We start from the raw sequence: 13,505 nt of genomic DNA on the forward strand, positions 1-13,505 counted from the left end.
TTTTGTGGTTCCATATAAATTTTTGGATTGTTTGGTCTAGTTCTGTGAAAAATGTCATGGGTAATTTGATAGGGATTGCATTGAATCTGTAGAATGTTTTGGGCAGTATGGCCATTTTTACAATATTAATTTTTCCAACCCAGGACATGGGATATCTTTCCATTTCTTTGCATCTTCTTTGATTTCCTTGATTAATGTTTTATAGTTCTCAGCATATAAGTCTTTCACCTCCTTAGTCAGGTGTATTCCCAGGTATTTGATTTTTTAGGGCACAATTTTAAAAGGCATTGTATTTTTGCATTCCTTTTCTAATATTTCATTGTTAGTAAATGGAAATGTGACTGATTTCTGAATGTTAATCTTATATCCTGCTACTTTGCTGAATTTGTTGATCAGTTCAAGTAGTCTTTGGACTGAGTCCTTAGGGTCTTCTATATATAGTATCATGTCATCTGCATAGTCACAATTTTACCTTTTCTCTTCCAATATGGATACCTTTTATTTCTTCTGTTTGTCTGACTGCTGTGGCTAGTACTTCCAGTACCATGTTGAATAGCAGTGGTGAGAGTGGGCATCCTGGTCTTGGTCCAGGTTTTAGTGGGAAGGCTTTCAGCTTGTCTCCATTGAGTATTAGATTTGCTGTGGGTTTGTCATAAATGACTTAATGTCAAGGTATGTTCCCTCTATACCCACTTTGGTAAGAGTTTTTATCATGAATGGATACTGGACTTTGTCAAATGCCTTTTCATTATCTATTGAGATGATCATGTAGTTTTTTACTTTTCTTTTGTTAATGTGGTGTATGACATTGATTTGTATATGTTGAACCATGCTTGTGAACCTGGGATGAATCCCACCTGGTCGTGGTGTATGATCTTTTTTTTATATATATTGTTGGATTCAGTTGGCTAAAATTTTGTTGAGAATTTTTGCATCTCTAATCATCTCACGCAGTTAAACCTACCAACAAATCTAGCAATGTTTTATGATTTATACCAGGAAAGGCTTACTCAGCTATTACTTACAGTCACTAATAGTTCTTTTGGTTTCATTTTTATATTAACTATTTGAATATGCAACTTTTTATCAAACTGAGCATTTTTATTATATAACTTGTGAATTTTATTTTTAAAGAAATTTAGCAATGTGCGTTTTAAAACTTTATATAAAAACTTTCTAATGAGATAAACAGTGAACATTTCAAATCTAGTATAGTATCAGCCCTGACCAGTAACTATGAGGTTCCATATACAATTTATTTTGACAGTAGTTATGAGGTATGGAGCTACTTTAAAATTCTTTCCAAATAATAAACTATCCAAGCACTGCATATTAGAGCACCTAACCATTCATATAAACTTTAATACATACTAAATTATTTTACATATTAAGGTTTATTACTAGGTTTTCTATAATATTTCGATTATTGAACTTTGGTAATGAAAGCAGTGTTTTAGAAAGATTATTTTGTCAGTAACTGGTAGGGTACATTAGAAGTAGGGTGGCAGGTGATGATTAATGGCAGGGTAGGATACATGAGTTTAACAACCAGAAAGTGAAGTTATAGATCAAGATAGAAGAAATACTGTAAGAAAGAGTAACAAAATGACAAGTGATTGTAACATGATATATATTTTTTAAATCTTATACCTATGAGTCCTCTCAACACAAAATCCCAAGGATGGTAGGAATTATCAGAAGTTCAACACAGGGAAAGCTGGACAATGAAAAAGAGTATCAAAGTTCCCTACCCCAAGCATAACTATGGTAGTATCAAGGAGCACGCAAGTTTTCAATCTCCAGTTAAGTGTGAATTGTATAACTAGTATTGATGCTGATTACTAACATTGAAGAAATGAAAAAGCACAAAATTCAGTCAAAATAATATCTTACCAGTAAGGAGTGCCAATGAAAGATTTTCTTTTTGCAATGGTAGCTGTTATTTTTGCAGCCACGCCAAAGTCAGCTGGTGGGGAAAAAGCACAAAAGAAAATTTTAGTTTTCAATAAAACCACCAATATTTTTAAACTATACCCTTAGGCATGCCATGATTAATAATTCGGATAGCAATGCTAGAGAAATGTATATAAATTGAATACCTAAATCTCTTCTTACTTGGTTCATAAGATAATCATGAAGAGAAAAGAGCTTACTAGAATGAAAATATATTTTATTAAGAACAAAGTTAATGAAAATATTTTCATTACAAGCACCTGGAGTTAATTTGGGGGAAAAAAAGAGCAGAAAATAAAAGACCTACTTGGATTTCTTTTATTCTAACAGAATTAGGCTAGTATTTTGGTGCTATTTTAAAAAATCTCCTTTTCAATGAATAAACCTTTTTATTGTTATTATTAAATACAGTTGTAAAAGGCTGAAGATTCATAAAGTTGCCAGACACTACAGGATTTTACTCCTGTTCCTATTAATTTTGATGATGGAATAATATTCTCTAAGTTGATTTATCACAGTTTAATAGTTTTTCTACTGCTAGACCTATATTCCCATTTTTTCTCTTATAGTAATGTTACAATTAATACTTTCATGATTATGGCTCTTTTCAATCTTTAGGGTTAATTTCCTTAAACAAAATCTTAGGAGTAAAATCACTGAGTCAAAAGATGAAATTATGGCTCTTCATAAGAACATTAAATATGTATAATGTAAATTCTCATTTAAAATTTTATGGTAATTTTTTTACAAAAAATGTTAGGAAAAATAACATACCTAATTTTACATCACCATGATCTGTCAATAAAATATTTGCACCCTAAAACAAAAATATAAATAATATTAAATTGTCATCAAAAAACTCCATTCAATAGATTATCAATTCAAATAGAGTTTGAGTTAAATATACTTACTTTGATATCTCTATGCATTTTGCCTTTGGTATGCAAATAGGCAAGACCCTGAAGTTAAAAAAAAAAGTCTGCGTTAGCAAAAGTGCAAACTTGACACCTAAATTTTCTACTTAAATTCTTACTAAATAAGCAAAACTAGAATTTCCTTTTGAGGAGAAAACCTAGATGAGTTTCTTTTTACTAATTAATATTTACTATATTTTAATATTTTTATTTCATTTTCTGCTAAAAATCATAAATACTTTACTATAAAACCATCACCATAATCAAGATAATGAACATATCCACCACTCCCAAATGTCTTTCCCACATACAAACATTGATCTACTTTTTGTTCCTACAGATAATTATTAAATTTTCCAATTTTATGTAAATGGAATCATTCAGTGTATATACTTTTTTGTCTGGTTTCTTTCATTCACAGTAATTAATGTGACATTCCCTGTTAATGTTATCAAATTGCATTCTTTATTACCATGTAGTATTCCACTGTACAAATAATACAGAATTTGTTTATCCATTCACCTGACAACACACAGACATTTGGGTCATTGGGCTAGTTACTGCCAGTTTTTGGCTAGTGTATATAAACCTACTATGAAGACTGACATCAAGTATTTGTATGATTTTTCCATCTTGGATAAATATCTAGGAGTACAATGGCTGGATCATATGGTGGTATAAGTTTAAATTTTTAGGAAACTGCCAGAGTGTTTTCCAAAGCAGCTGTTGCCATTTTACACTGAAACTGGCAGTGTATGAGTTCCAGTTAATCCACCTGCTCGCCAAACTTCCCAAGGTTAGGGTTTTTCTTTTTTTTTTTTTTGCTTTTTAGGGCCACATCCGCAGCTTATGAAAGTTCCCAGGCTAGGGATTGAATCAGAGCTATAGCTGCCAGGCTACACCACAGCCACAGCCACACCAGATCCGAGCGTGTCTGCGATCTATGCCAGAGCTCATGGTAATGCTGGATCCTTAATCCACTGAGCAAGGCCAGGGATCAAACCCACATCCTCATGGATACTAGTTGGGTTCATTACTGTTAAGCCACAATGGAACCTCCCCAAGGTCAGTATTTTTAATTTTAGCCATTCTAATTGATGTGTAGCAGTTATTTCATTATGGTTTTAATTAACACTTTTCTAATAACTACTGATATTGAACATCCTCTCTACGACTTATTTGCCATCTATATAGCTTCTTTGGTGAAGTGTCCAAACCTTTTGTCCATTTGTTTTTTTACATATGGTGTGAAATATGGTTCAAAGTTCATTTTTTTGGATATGGATGTTCAATTATTTCAGAACCGTTTATTGAAAAGCCTACCCTTTCTCCATTAAATTATCTTTTCAGCTCTGTAAAAAATTATTAGTTATATCTGTGTGGATTTTTTTGTGATCTTTTCATTCTATTCTACTGAACTATTTATCTGCCCTTATGCCAATCCCACTACACTTTGATTGGCATAGCTTTTTAAGTCTTGAAATTGCTACTACTGGTCCTCAATTTTTTTTTTTCACAACTCTTTGACTATTCCAGGTCCTTTGTGTTTCCTTAGGAATTTTAGAATTGGCTTGTCAGTTTATACAGGATTAAAAAAGCTTCCTTTGATTCTGACTGGAACTGCATTGCTTCTATAGGTCAATCCGGGTATAACGGATATCTTAACTATATGGCAAAGTTCTGGTCTTCTTTAATTTCTCTCAGCAATTTCATAGTTTTCAGCATACAAGTGTTTATGCATCTCTGTTATATATATCCGTAAGAATGTCATACTTTCTGTTATAAACAGCATTTTTTGATGTCACTTTGCTTTTGAGTTTTTACTGGTTTTTTTTTTTTGGCTGCACCTGAGGCATGCAGAAGTTCCCAGGCCAGGGATCATATCTGTTGCCATAGCAGTAACAATGCCAGATCCTTAACCCACTGAGGCACCAGGGAACTCCAAGTGGTATTTTTCTAAATTTTAATTTCTGTTGCCAGTGAATGGAAATCCAATTGATTTTGTATATAGAGCCTGAATCTTGAAATCTTCCTACTCTTACTTATTAGTTGTAGTAGTCCCTTTGTAGATTCTATTCCATTTTCTATATAGATGATTATGTAGTCTGTGAATAAAGCTTTACTTATTTGTAACTGAGATGTTTTTTCTGTCACTGCCTTTTCTTTTTGCACTGGCCTAAACCTCTAGTACAATGTTAAGAAAAAGTGGAACATTCTTACCTTGTTTGATTAATGTTGGTGGGAAAGTATCTAGTCTTTTACCATTAAGTATGATTTAGCTATAGGTTTTTCATAAATGCTCTTTATCTGGTTGAATAAGTTCCTTTCTATTCTCAGTACACTAAGAATTTTTTTTAATCAGAAATGAATGTTGGATTTAGCTAAATGCTTCTTTTGTATCTATTTAGATGATAATGCAGTTTGTCTTTTCTTTTTGTTTGCTAATATTATCAATTACTTGAAATGATTTTTAAATGTTAAATCAACACATTCCAGAATAAACCCCATTTGTTTAAGATTTATTATCTTTTTAATGTATTGTTCGATTACCTTTGCTTTTATATTCTTCTTTAATTTTTGTATCTACCTTGACAAAGGATATTAGTCCATAGCTTTGTTCTCTTGTAAAGTCTGATTTTGATTTCAAAGCAATGCTGGTCCATAAGATGATTTGGAAGGTATTCCCTATTCTTCAATTTTCTATAAGAGTGTGTTGAATTGGCATTATTTCTTCCTTAAATGTTTGGTAGAATTTATCCATGACATCATCTGGCTTGAAAGCGTCCTTTGTGGGGAATAGACAGAGGACTATTGAGATGATTTCTAACTGAGTAAGTAAAAAAGTTTATGTCTCTCAAGGAAAATGTCCCTTTTCATTCCATCTAAGTTGCAAGCTTTTTTGGAATAAAGCTATTCATAATATTTCTTAGTTATAGAATATCCATGTTATACCTTTAATATTTATAGATTTTGTCATAATGTTCTCTTATTTTCGTATCTTCTCTTATTCTTCCCTGATAATCTGGCTGAAAATTTATCAACTTTGTTGATCTTCTCAAAGAATCAATTTTAGTTTCATTGATTTTTCTGATATTTTTCTACTATACATTTCATTGATTTCCATTCTGAGCTTTATTATTTCCTTTTGCATCTTTTTCTAATTCCTTAAGGTGGAACTTGAGGATTGTATTCTGTGAGTTCAACTTTTTTAGAATCTCACAAATAAGTGAGAGTCTATTTAAAAGTGAGTATATATCTTCTGTGCCTAGCTTAGTTCACTTAGCATAGTATCCTCCAGGTTCATCCGTGCTGTCACAAATGACAGGGCTTCCTTCATTTTTATGGCTGAATAATATTCCATCATATATATAAACCATGACTCTTTGTCCATTCGTCTGTCAATAGACACCAGATATGGAAATTTGTCAGCGCAGTAGAGTTTTAAAATTGGAACTGATATCTTAGAGGTCATTCCTTCCAAAGCCTCATTTTATACTTGGGGAACTACAACCACAGCAGATGGTCATATACCAGGGCCAGGATGCAAATTCAAATTTTTGTTTCATTTTTTACTTCCATCCCATACTCTGTCCATTATTTAACAATGCAATGAACTTTGGAAATTAAAATATAAAGAAAATTAACCTGTCAACAATTCTCTGCTATGAGTACATGATTAGGTTTCTGTTTTCTGTGGATACAAAAAGGTAGATTTCTGGAGTTCCTGCTGTGGTGCAGTGGGTTAAGAATTCGACTGCAGTGGCTTGGGTTGCTGCAGAGGCACGGGTGTGATCCCAGGCCTGATATAGTGTGTTATGATCCCAGGCCTGGTACAGTGTGTTAAAGGATCCAGCACTGCCACATCTGGGGCACAGGTCGCAGCTGTGGTTCAGATTCAATCCCTTGCCCAGGAACTTCCACATGCTGTGGGTGTGGCCATAAAAAAAAAAAAGGTTTCTATGTTATAGGATTATTACAGAAATATATGATACATTGAAGAAATTTATTTTACATATATTTAACAAACTTAGCATGGCATGTCTTTTAAAGTATGTGGAAGCCAACTCTTTTCGAAATTAGAGCTTTCTCTTAAATCAGATCAAACTCCCAATTTCTAAATATGGAAGAACAACATATAAAGCATCAATTTCACTTCTAAACAAACTACACAATCAAGGAAATGGACAAATAGAAGCATCAATTAACGATTATGTTATGAACTGCCAAGATAAAAAACACCAATCACTACTTCTTAATCCTGCTTCTAAATTAAATGCCTTAAAGTATGTACACAACACTACTGCCAGTTTTTTCAGTGAGTAATCTTTCAAAGAACTAAAAAATAAATTGGAAGAAATGCTCCATACTCCCTAAAACTACTGAAAAGTCACAACCTACTTTAATACACTAAATGCTCTCAGAGGATCTGAATCAAAGAAATGAAGAAATTTCTACTTAATACAATGTTTACCAAACTTATAAAAAGGGATTCTGATATATCACACAGAACAGGGTTTCCAGATGTCATTCTGGATTATTGCTATGCTACTTAACTCTCATTTCAGGAGAAATGGTAGAAGACCTCATCTCTTGTGCAAAAAAATTCTGCCATGAAACTTGAAGGGGAAGCATAGACAGCTTGTTATAAGTGAGAGGTCAAGTGATTAATTCATAAAAACCAATTCACACCTATGGATTTTTTTAGCTCTGTAGCAACTGAGGATCAAAAACTACAAAGTAGCACACCAGATATCACCACTGTGTATACCAGCATCAGCTTAAATGAATTCCTGAGACTCATTCACAGAGGAAATAACTAAGGCTTATAGAATTACAATCTGAGAGGTTAACAGAAAAATCTGGTTTACTCTTTTTCTTTTGGGCAGATCACATTTTATAGTTTTTAGTTTGTGAATCTAGAACTGCATTTATTTCTACATAAGCAAACGTAGTACCTGTAAAGTTTCTCTGCATACATAGGCTATTTGCAACTCTGATAATGGTCCAGTAACTAGAAAGAAAAAAAGAGACCACATTGTATTACACATTGGAATACAACAAATTAAAAACAGTCTACTGTAACAAAGACAAACTATGGAGTTCCCATGGTTTCTCAGCAGGTTGCAAATCCAACTAGTATCCACGAGGATGCAGGTTCAATCTCTGGCCTCACTTAGTGGGTTAAGGACTATGGACGTGAATCAGATCCCCTGTTGGTGTGGCTGTGGTGTAGGTCAGCAGCTGCAGCTCCAATTCGACTGCTAGCCTGGGAACTTCCATATGCTGGAGGTGTGGCCCTAAAAAGTAAAAAAAAAAAAAAAAAAAAGACAAACTATTATAAAACTTCTTCTGTATATATCATTGGATGACTTCTTGTCATAAGCATATATTATTCTTATAATCAGGAAAAAAAAGTAAAGTTCTAAAACTTTAAATGTACTTTAAAAATGGAAGATTTGCTCCAGAGCAACTCTGGTCAGTATTAAGCACCCATTATGTGCAAAGCACAGTACTAGACATCCCAGGATGTTCTATACACAGCAATGGATATGATCTCAACCCTGAACAATTAAAAAAAAATAAAGCCCCCAAATGAGAAAAGCATATATAATTAATTAGAGCTATATACACAAGTTAGATGACCATAAAGAGATCAATTGTTGAAATATACTGAAAGACATGATATATGCATTTAAAGGTTAGATATTATTTCTTTAGCATAATTCTTCATCAGAGTTATCAAAACAGGGAACTAGATCTGTTACCTTATCTAAGAATCTAAAAAGTAATCGGGTCACTTCTGACAGATTTCTATTATGAAATATAAAATCCTTCTTTCCCACAGTAATCAGATGAAAAATAAATAAAAGGTATCTGAATTGGAAGAGAAATGGTAAAATTGTCACTATATGGAGAAGACATGAAGCTATATATAGAAAACCCTAAAGATTCCACACAAAACTACTAAGCTGATAAACGAATTCAGCAAAGTTTAAGGGGATACAAGATTAACGTCCAGAAATCAGTTGCATTTATGTATACTAACAATGAAATATTAGGAAAGGAGTATTAAAAAGCAATGCCTTTAAAAATCACACCCTCCAAAATAAACCTAAGGTTCTCTCTATATGCTGAGAACCATAAAACATTAATAAAGGAAATTAAAGAGGATTCAAAGAAATGGAAAGATATTTCATACTCCTGGATTGGAAGAATTAATATTGTTAAAATGGCCACACTGCCCAAAGCAGTCTATGGATTTAAAACAATTGCTGTCAAATTACCCATGACATTTTTCACTAGGACAAATAACTCAAAAATTTATATGGAACCATAAAAGACCCAGAATTTCCAAAGCAATACTGAGGGGGAAAAAAGCAAAGCAGGAAGCACAACTCCCCCCAACTTCAGACAATATTACAAAGCTACAGTAACCAAGATACTATGGTAAAGGTACAAAATTGACATAAGGATCAACAGAACAGAACAGAGAGCCCAGAAATAAACCCAGATACCAAAAGTCAATCTTTGACAAAGGAGACAATGATATAAAATGGGAAAAAGTCTCTTCAGCAAGTGGTGCTGGGAAAATTGGAACACACCCTCACACCATGCACAAAAATAAACTTGAAATGTCTTAAAGACTTTAATATAAGACATGATACCATAGAACTCCTAGAAGAGAACATAGGTAAAACACACTCTGACATAAGCCATTCAAATACTTTCTTAGGTCAGTTTCTCAAGGCAATAGAAATAAAAATAAAAATAAAGAAATGGGACCCAAATCAAACGTACAAGTTTTTGCACAGCAAAGGAAACCATTAAAAAAAATGAAAAGACAACCTATGAAATGGGAGTAAATAGTTGCAAACAATGTATCCGACAAAGGCTAAATCTCCAAAATATACAAACAACTCATTTATTCAACTTAACAACAAAGAAAAAAACAACTCAATTGAAAAAATGGAAAGAAGACAACCCTCCTACAATTTTGGTGGGAATGTAAATTGGTACAGTCATTAAGGAAAACAGTATGGAGGGTCCTCAGAAAACTAAATACAGAACTATTATCATATAATCCCACTCCTGGGCATATATCCGGACAAAACTTTGCCATCACTTTAGGAAGCAATGTGGATCTTTAATGAATTACTGAACTGCTAAATAAAGTAACTATATTATTACTTAAAAAAAAAAAAGATACATGCGCCCCTACGTTCCACTGCAGCACTATTCGCAATAGCCAAGACATGGAAACAAACTAAATGTCCATCAACAGATGAACAGACTAAGAAGATATAGTACAAATATAAAATGGAAATATTACCTAGCCATAAAAAAATGCCATTTGTGGTAATATGCAACTACAGATTCCCAAACTAAGTGAAGTAGTCAGAAAGAGAAAGACAAATACCATATATCACTCATATGTGAATCTAAAATATGGCACAAATGAAGCTATCTATAAAACAGAAACAGACTCACAGACAGAGAGCAGAGCTGTGGTTGCCAAAGGAGAGAGGACATGAGGAGGGAGTGGGATGGACTGGGGGTTTGTGGTTAGTGGATATAAACTATTACATTCAGAATGGATAAACAATAAGTTCCTACTGTATATAGCACAGGGAAATATTTCTAATCTCCTGGGATAGATCATAAAGGAAAACATATTTAAAAAGAATGTGTATATGTATATATGTATGTATATGACTGAGTCACTTTGCTGTAAAGCAGAAATTGGCACAACAGTGTAAATCAACTATGCTTTATGGAGTTCCCTTAGTAGCTCAGTGGTTAATGAATCTGACTAGGAACCATGAGGTTGCAGGTTTGATCCCTGGCCTTGCTCAGTGGGTTAAGGATCTGGCGTTGCTGTGAGCTGTGGTGTAGATCAAAGACGCGGCTTGGATCCAGCATTGCTGTGGCTCTGGCATAGGCTGCCAGCTACAGCTCCGATTAGACCCCTAGTCTGGGAACCTCCATATGCCGAGGAAGCAGCCCTAGAAAAGACAAAAAGACAAAACAAAAAACAAACAAAAACAGCAACCAAAAACTACACTTTAATTAAAAATAAAAGAAAATATTTACTGCATATTTTAATCACTGGTTCTCTACATCTACTCAGAAACATAAAATTTTGATTCTTAGTACTTGGTGAAACAGTAGTTAAAAAAAAAAAAAGGGGAAATCACTTTATTAACAGTTTATTATGGGTGTAGTTGTTCTTGACTAATATGCTATCTAGTATACTATTTAAAGGTTTGAATACTTTTTAGATTTAATTTAATTCAATAAATCATAGGCTTAATAATGGAAAGTAGAAATTTCATAAAAAAATAAAATTGATGTCTCAAAACAATTCTTTAAGTTGTTCTTAAAGAATTCTTTAAGAAGTAATAAAAAAAAAAAAGCCAGCTGTATAGTTTTATTAATCCATATTCTTGAGTTCTCAGTCTATAAAAGTAAGGATAAAAATTATAAATATTGGATTAAAACTCTTCATAGAAAAGATCATAATTCATCATAAAAACATAGAAAAGAACTTTAAATTGAGTGGCATAGAGCTATTTCCTACCAATAATTCTTTAAAATCAACAACAGGGATAAAATGAAAGAGAACTGTGATTCTAGTATGGTATAATACATAAGAAAGTAAAAAACTGCTAAATAAGGGAATACACCTTGTTTTTAATAAATGGAATTAGTTCTAGCTTAAAAACTATCATATTTTATATATTTGAAATATTTATGTGGTATTAATATTTTTAAATAAAATGAGGCAGTGAACAGTGTTTAGACATCAGTCATAACTTTTCCGTCATGAGTTATTCGCTGTGACAAAATTATTGACTAATTTATAATTAAATAATAATACATTTTTAGAATAATTAAACTTTTCCTTGAGTCTCATTTCTCCTCCCCTAGAGGTAATCACTTACCAATTTGATATGCACCCTTTCATTTTACTAAACATTTAGATTTATACGCATACTTTCAAAACATAAATTTTAGGAGTTCCCTTCATGGCTCAGCAGTTAACGAACCTGATTAGGATCCATAAAGATGCAGGTTTGATCCCTGGCCTCACTCAGTGGGCTAAGGATCTGGTGTTGCCATGAGCTGTGGTGTAGGTCTTGGCTGTGGCATAGGCCAGCAACTATAGCTCCGATTCGACCCCTAGCCTGGGAATTTTCATATGCTGCAGGTGCGGCCCTAAAAAGCCAAAAAAAAAAAAAGTTTAAAAAATCTAAGTGTATTTCATTACACGTATTTTTCCGTAATTCACTTTTTCCATTTAAAAAGAGGCTTTGGGAACATATACCCAGGTGGATATAAACAAAGTTACTTTATCTTTTGGTATGCTACACAGTATTTCATATTTTAAGTATAGTTTATTTAACCACTGCTTTATTGACATTTTAAAAATTTGACCTCTACAAACTACAAATATTATTTAAACTAGAATATCACCTGTCTTCACATCTACTATTGTAAACTACATGCCTGAAATTTGATAAGGCTTTCAATATAAAGATTTCAGTATAGGAATACTTCAATAATTCTTAATAATTTACATAATGAACAGTTACAATGGGAGTTTTACTATCTTATATAGTCAGTTAAATTTTAAAAAGAAAAATTATTTTATAAGGATCTAGCCTTAGTCTCATAAATTCTAGAAGTTCAGCAAATTGTCAACAACAAAACAAAATGCAAGCTAAAATGTAGAGCTGAAATGAAAACTATTTTTAAATTATAAGTGAAAATCACATTCAACTCAGAAAACTGTTGAAATTAACACAATGTTAAAGTACTCCAAATTCTTAAAATTATATATCTTTAACACAAAAATATTATAGAAACAATTAAATTGTTCTCCTAGTTAGCAGATTAAGTTACTAAGATAGATAAATAATCTGCTTTACCAGAGAATCACTCTTTTTGCATTTCAATTCTAATTTACAAGGAAGCCTAAGCAGTTTAGTTTCTAGATAAAATACTTCCCTAGAGACTAAATAAGATTTCCTAGAATCTACATCTGAAAAGCAAAATCTGGATTGTTCAAGTACGCTTGGATATCTCAGTTCAGGCTTGAGCAATTTAACTGAATAACCAACAAAATATAAAACTTAGATTTCTTTTATGCAATAAAAACTCCAGGACCAGAAGAGAAGGACATAAAACAGTTAATCTACTTGTTAGTAGCCCTTGTCAACTAGACATATCAAATAACTATCATTAAAGTCCAAGGCAATTTTATTATTATTATTTTTTCATCTTTTTAGGGCTGTACCCTTGGCATGTGGAGGTTCATGCCAAATCAGAGCTATAGCTGCCGGTCTGCACCACAGCCATGGCAACAGGAATCCAAGTGGAGCCTTCAACCTACACCATAGCTCGTGGCAATGCTGGATCCTTAACCCACTGAGCAAGGCAGAGATTGAACCTGCATCCTCATTGATACTAATCAGGTTTGTAATCTGCTGAGCCACAACAGGAACTCTTAAAGTCAATTTTAAAATGTAGAGTCAGGAGTTCCTGCTATGGTACAGTGGCTTAAGGATCTGGCATTGCCACAGCTGTGGTGCAGGTTGCAGCTATGACTTGAATTCGCTCCCTGGCCTGGGAATTTCC

General features: G+C 33.0%; 1 protein-coding gene across 1 annotated transcript in view; it reads right to left on the minus strand.

The window, feature by feature from the left end:
* Positions 1-13,505, minus strand: part of MAP4K5 (mitogen-activated protein kinase kinase kinase kinase 5) — a 132,501-nt gene that overhangs the window by 70,590 nt on the left and 48,406 nt on the right. The window contains exons 6-9 of the mRNA XM_047767294.1: positions 7,823-7,878; positions 2,865-2,912; positions 2,728-2,770; positions 1,894-1,966 (exon numbers count right to left, since the gene is read on the minus strand). Coding sequence (XP_047623250.1) covers positions 1,894-1,966; positions 2,728-2,770; positions 2,865-2,912; positions 7,823-7,878 — 220 coding nt within the window. The remainder of the gene's footprint in view (positions 1-1,893; positions 1,967-2,727; positions 2,771-2,864; positions 2,913-7,822; positions 7,879-13,505) is intronic.

Source organism: Phacochoerus africanus, chromosome 2 (assembly GCF_016906955.1).
Source record: "Phacochoerus africanus isolate WHEZ1 chromosome 2, ROS_Pafr_v1, whole genome shotgun sequence".
In the NCBI taxonomy this organism is placed as follows: domain Eukaryota; kingdom Metazoa; phylum Chordata; class Mammalia; order Artiodactyla; family Suidae; genus Phacochoerus; species Phacochoerus africanus.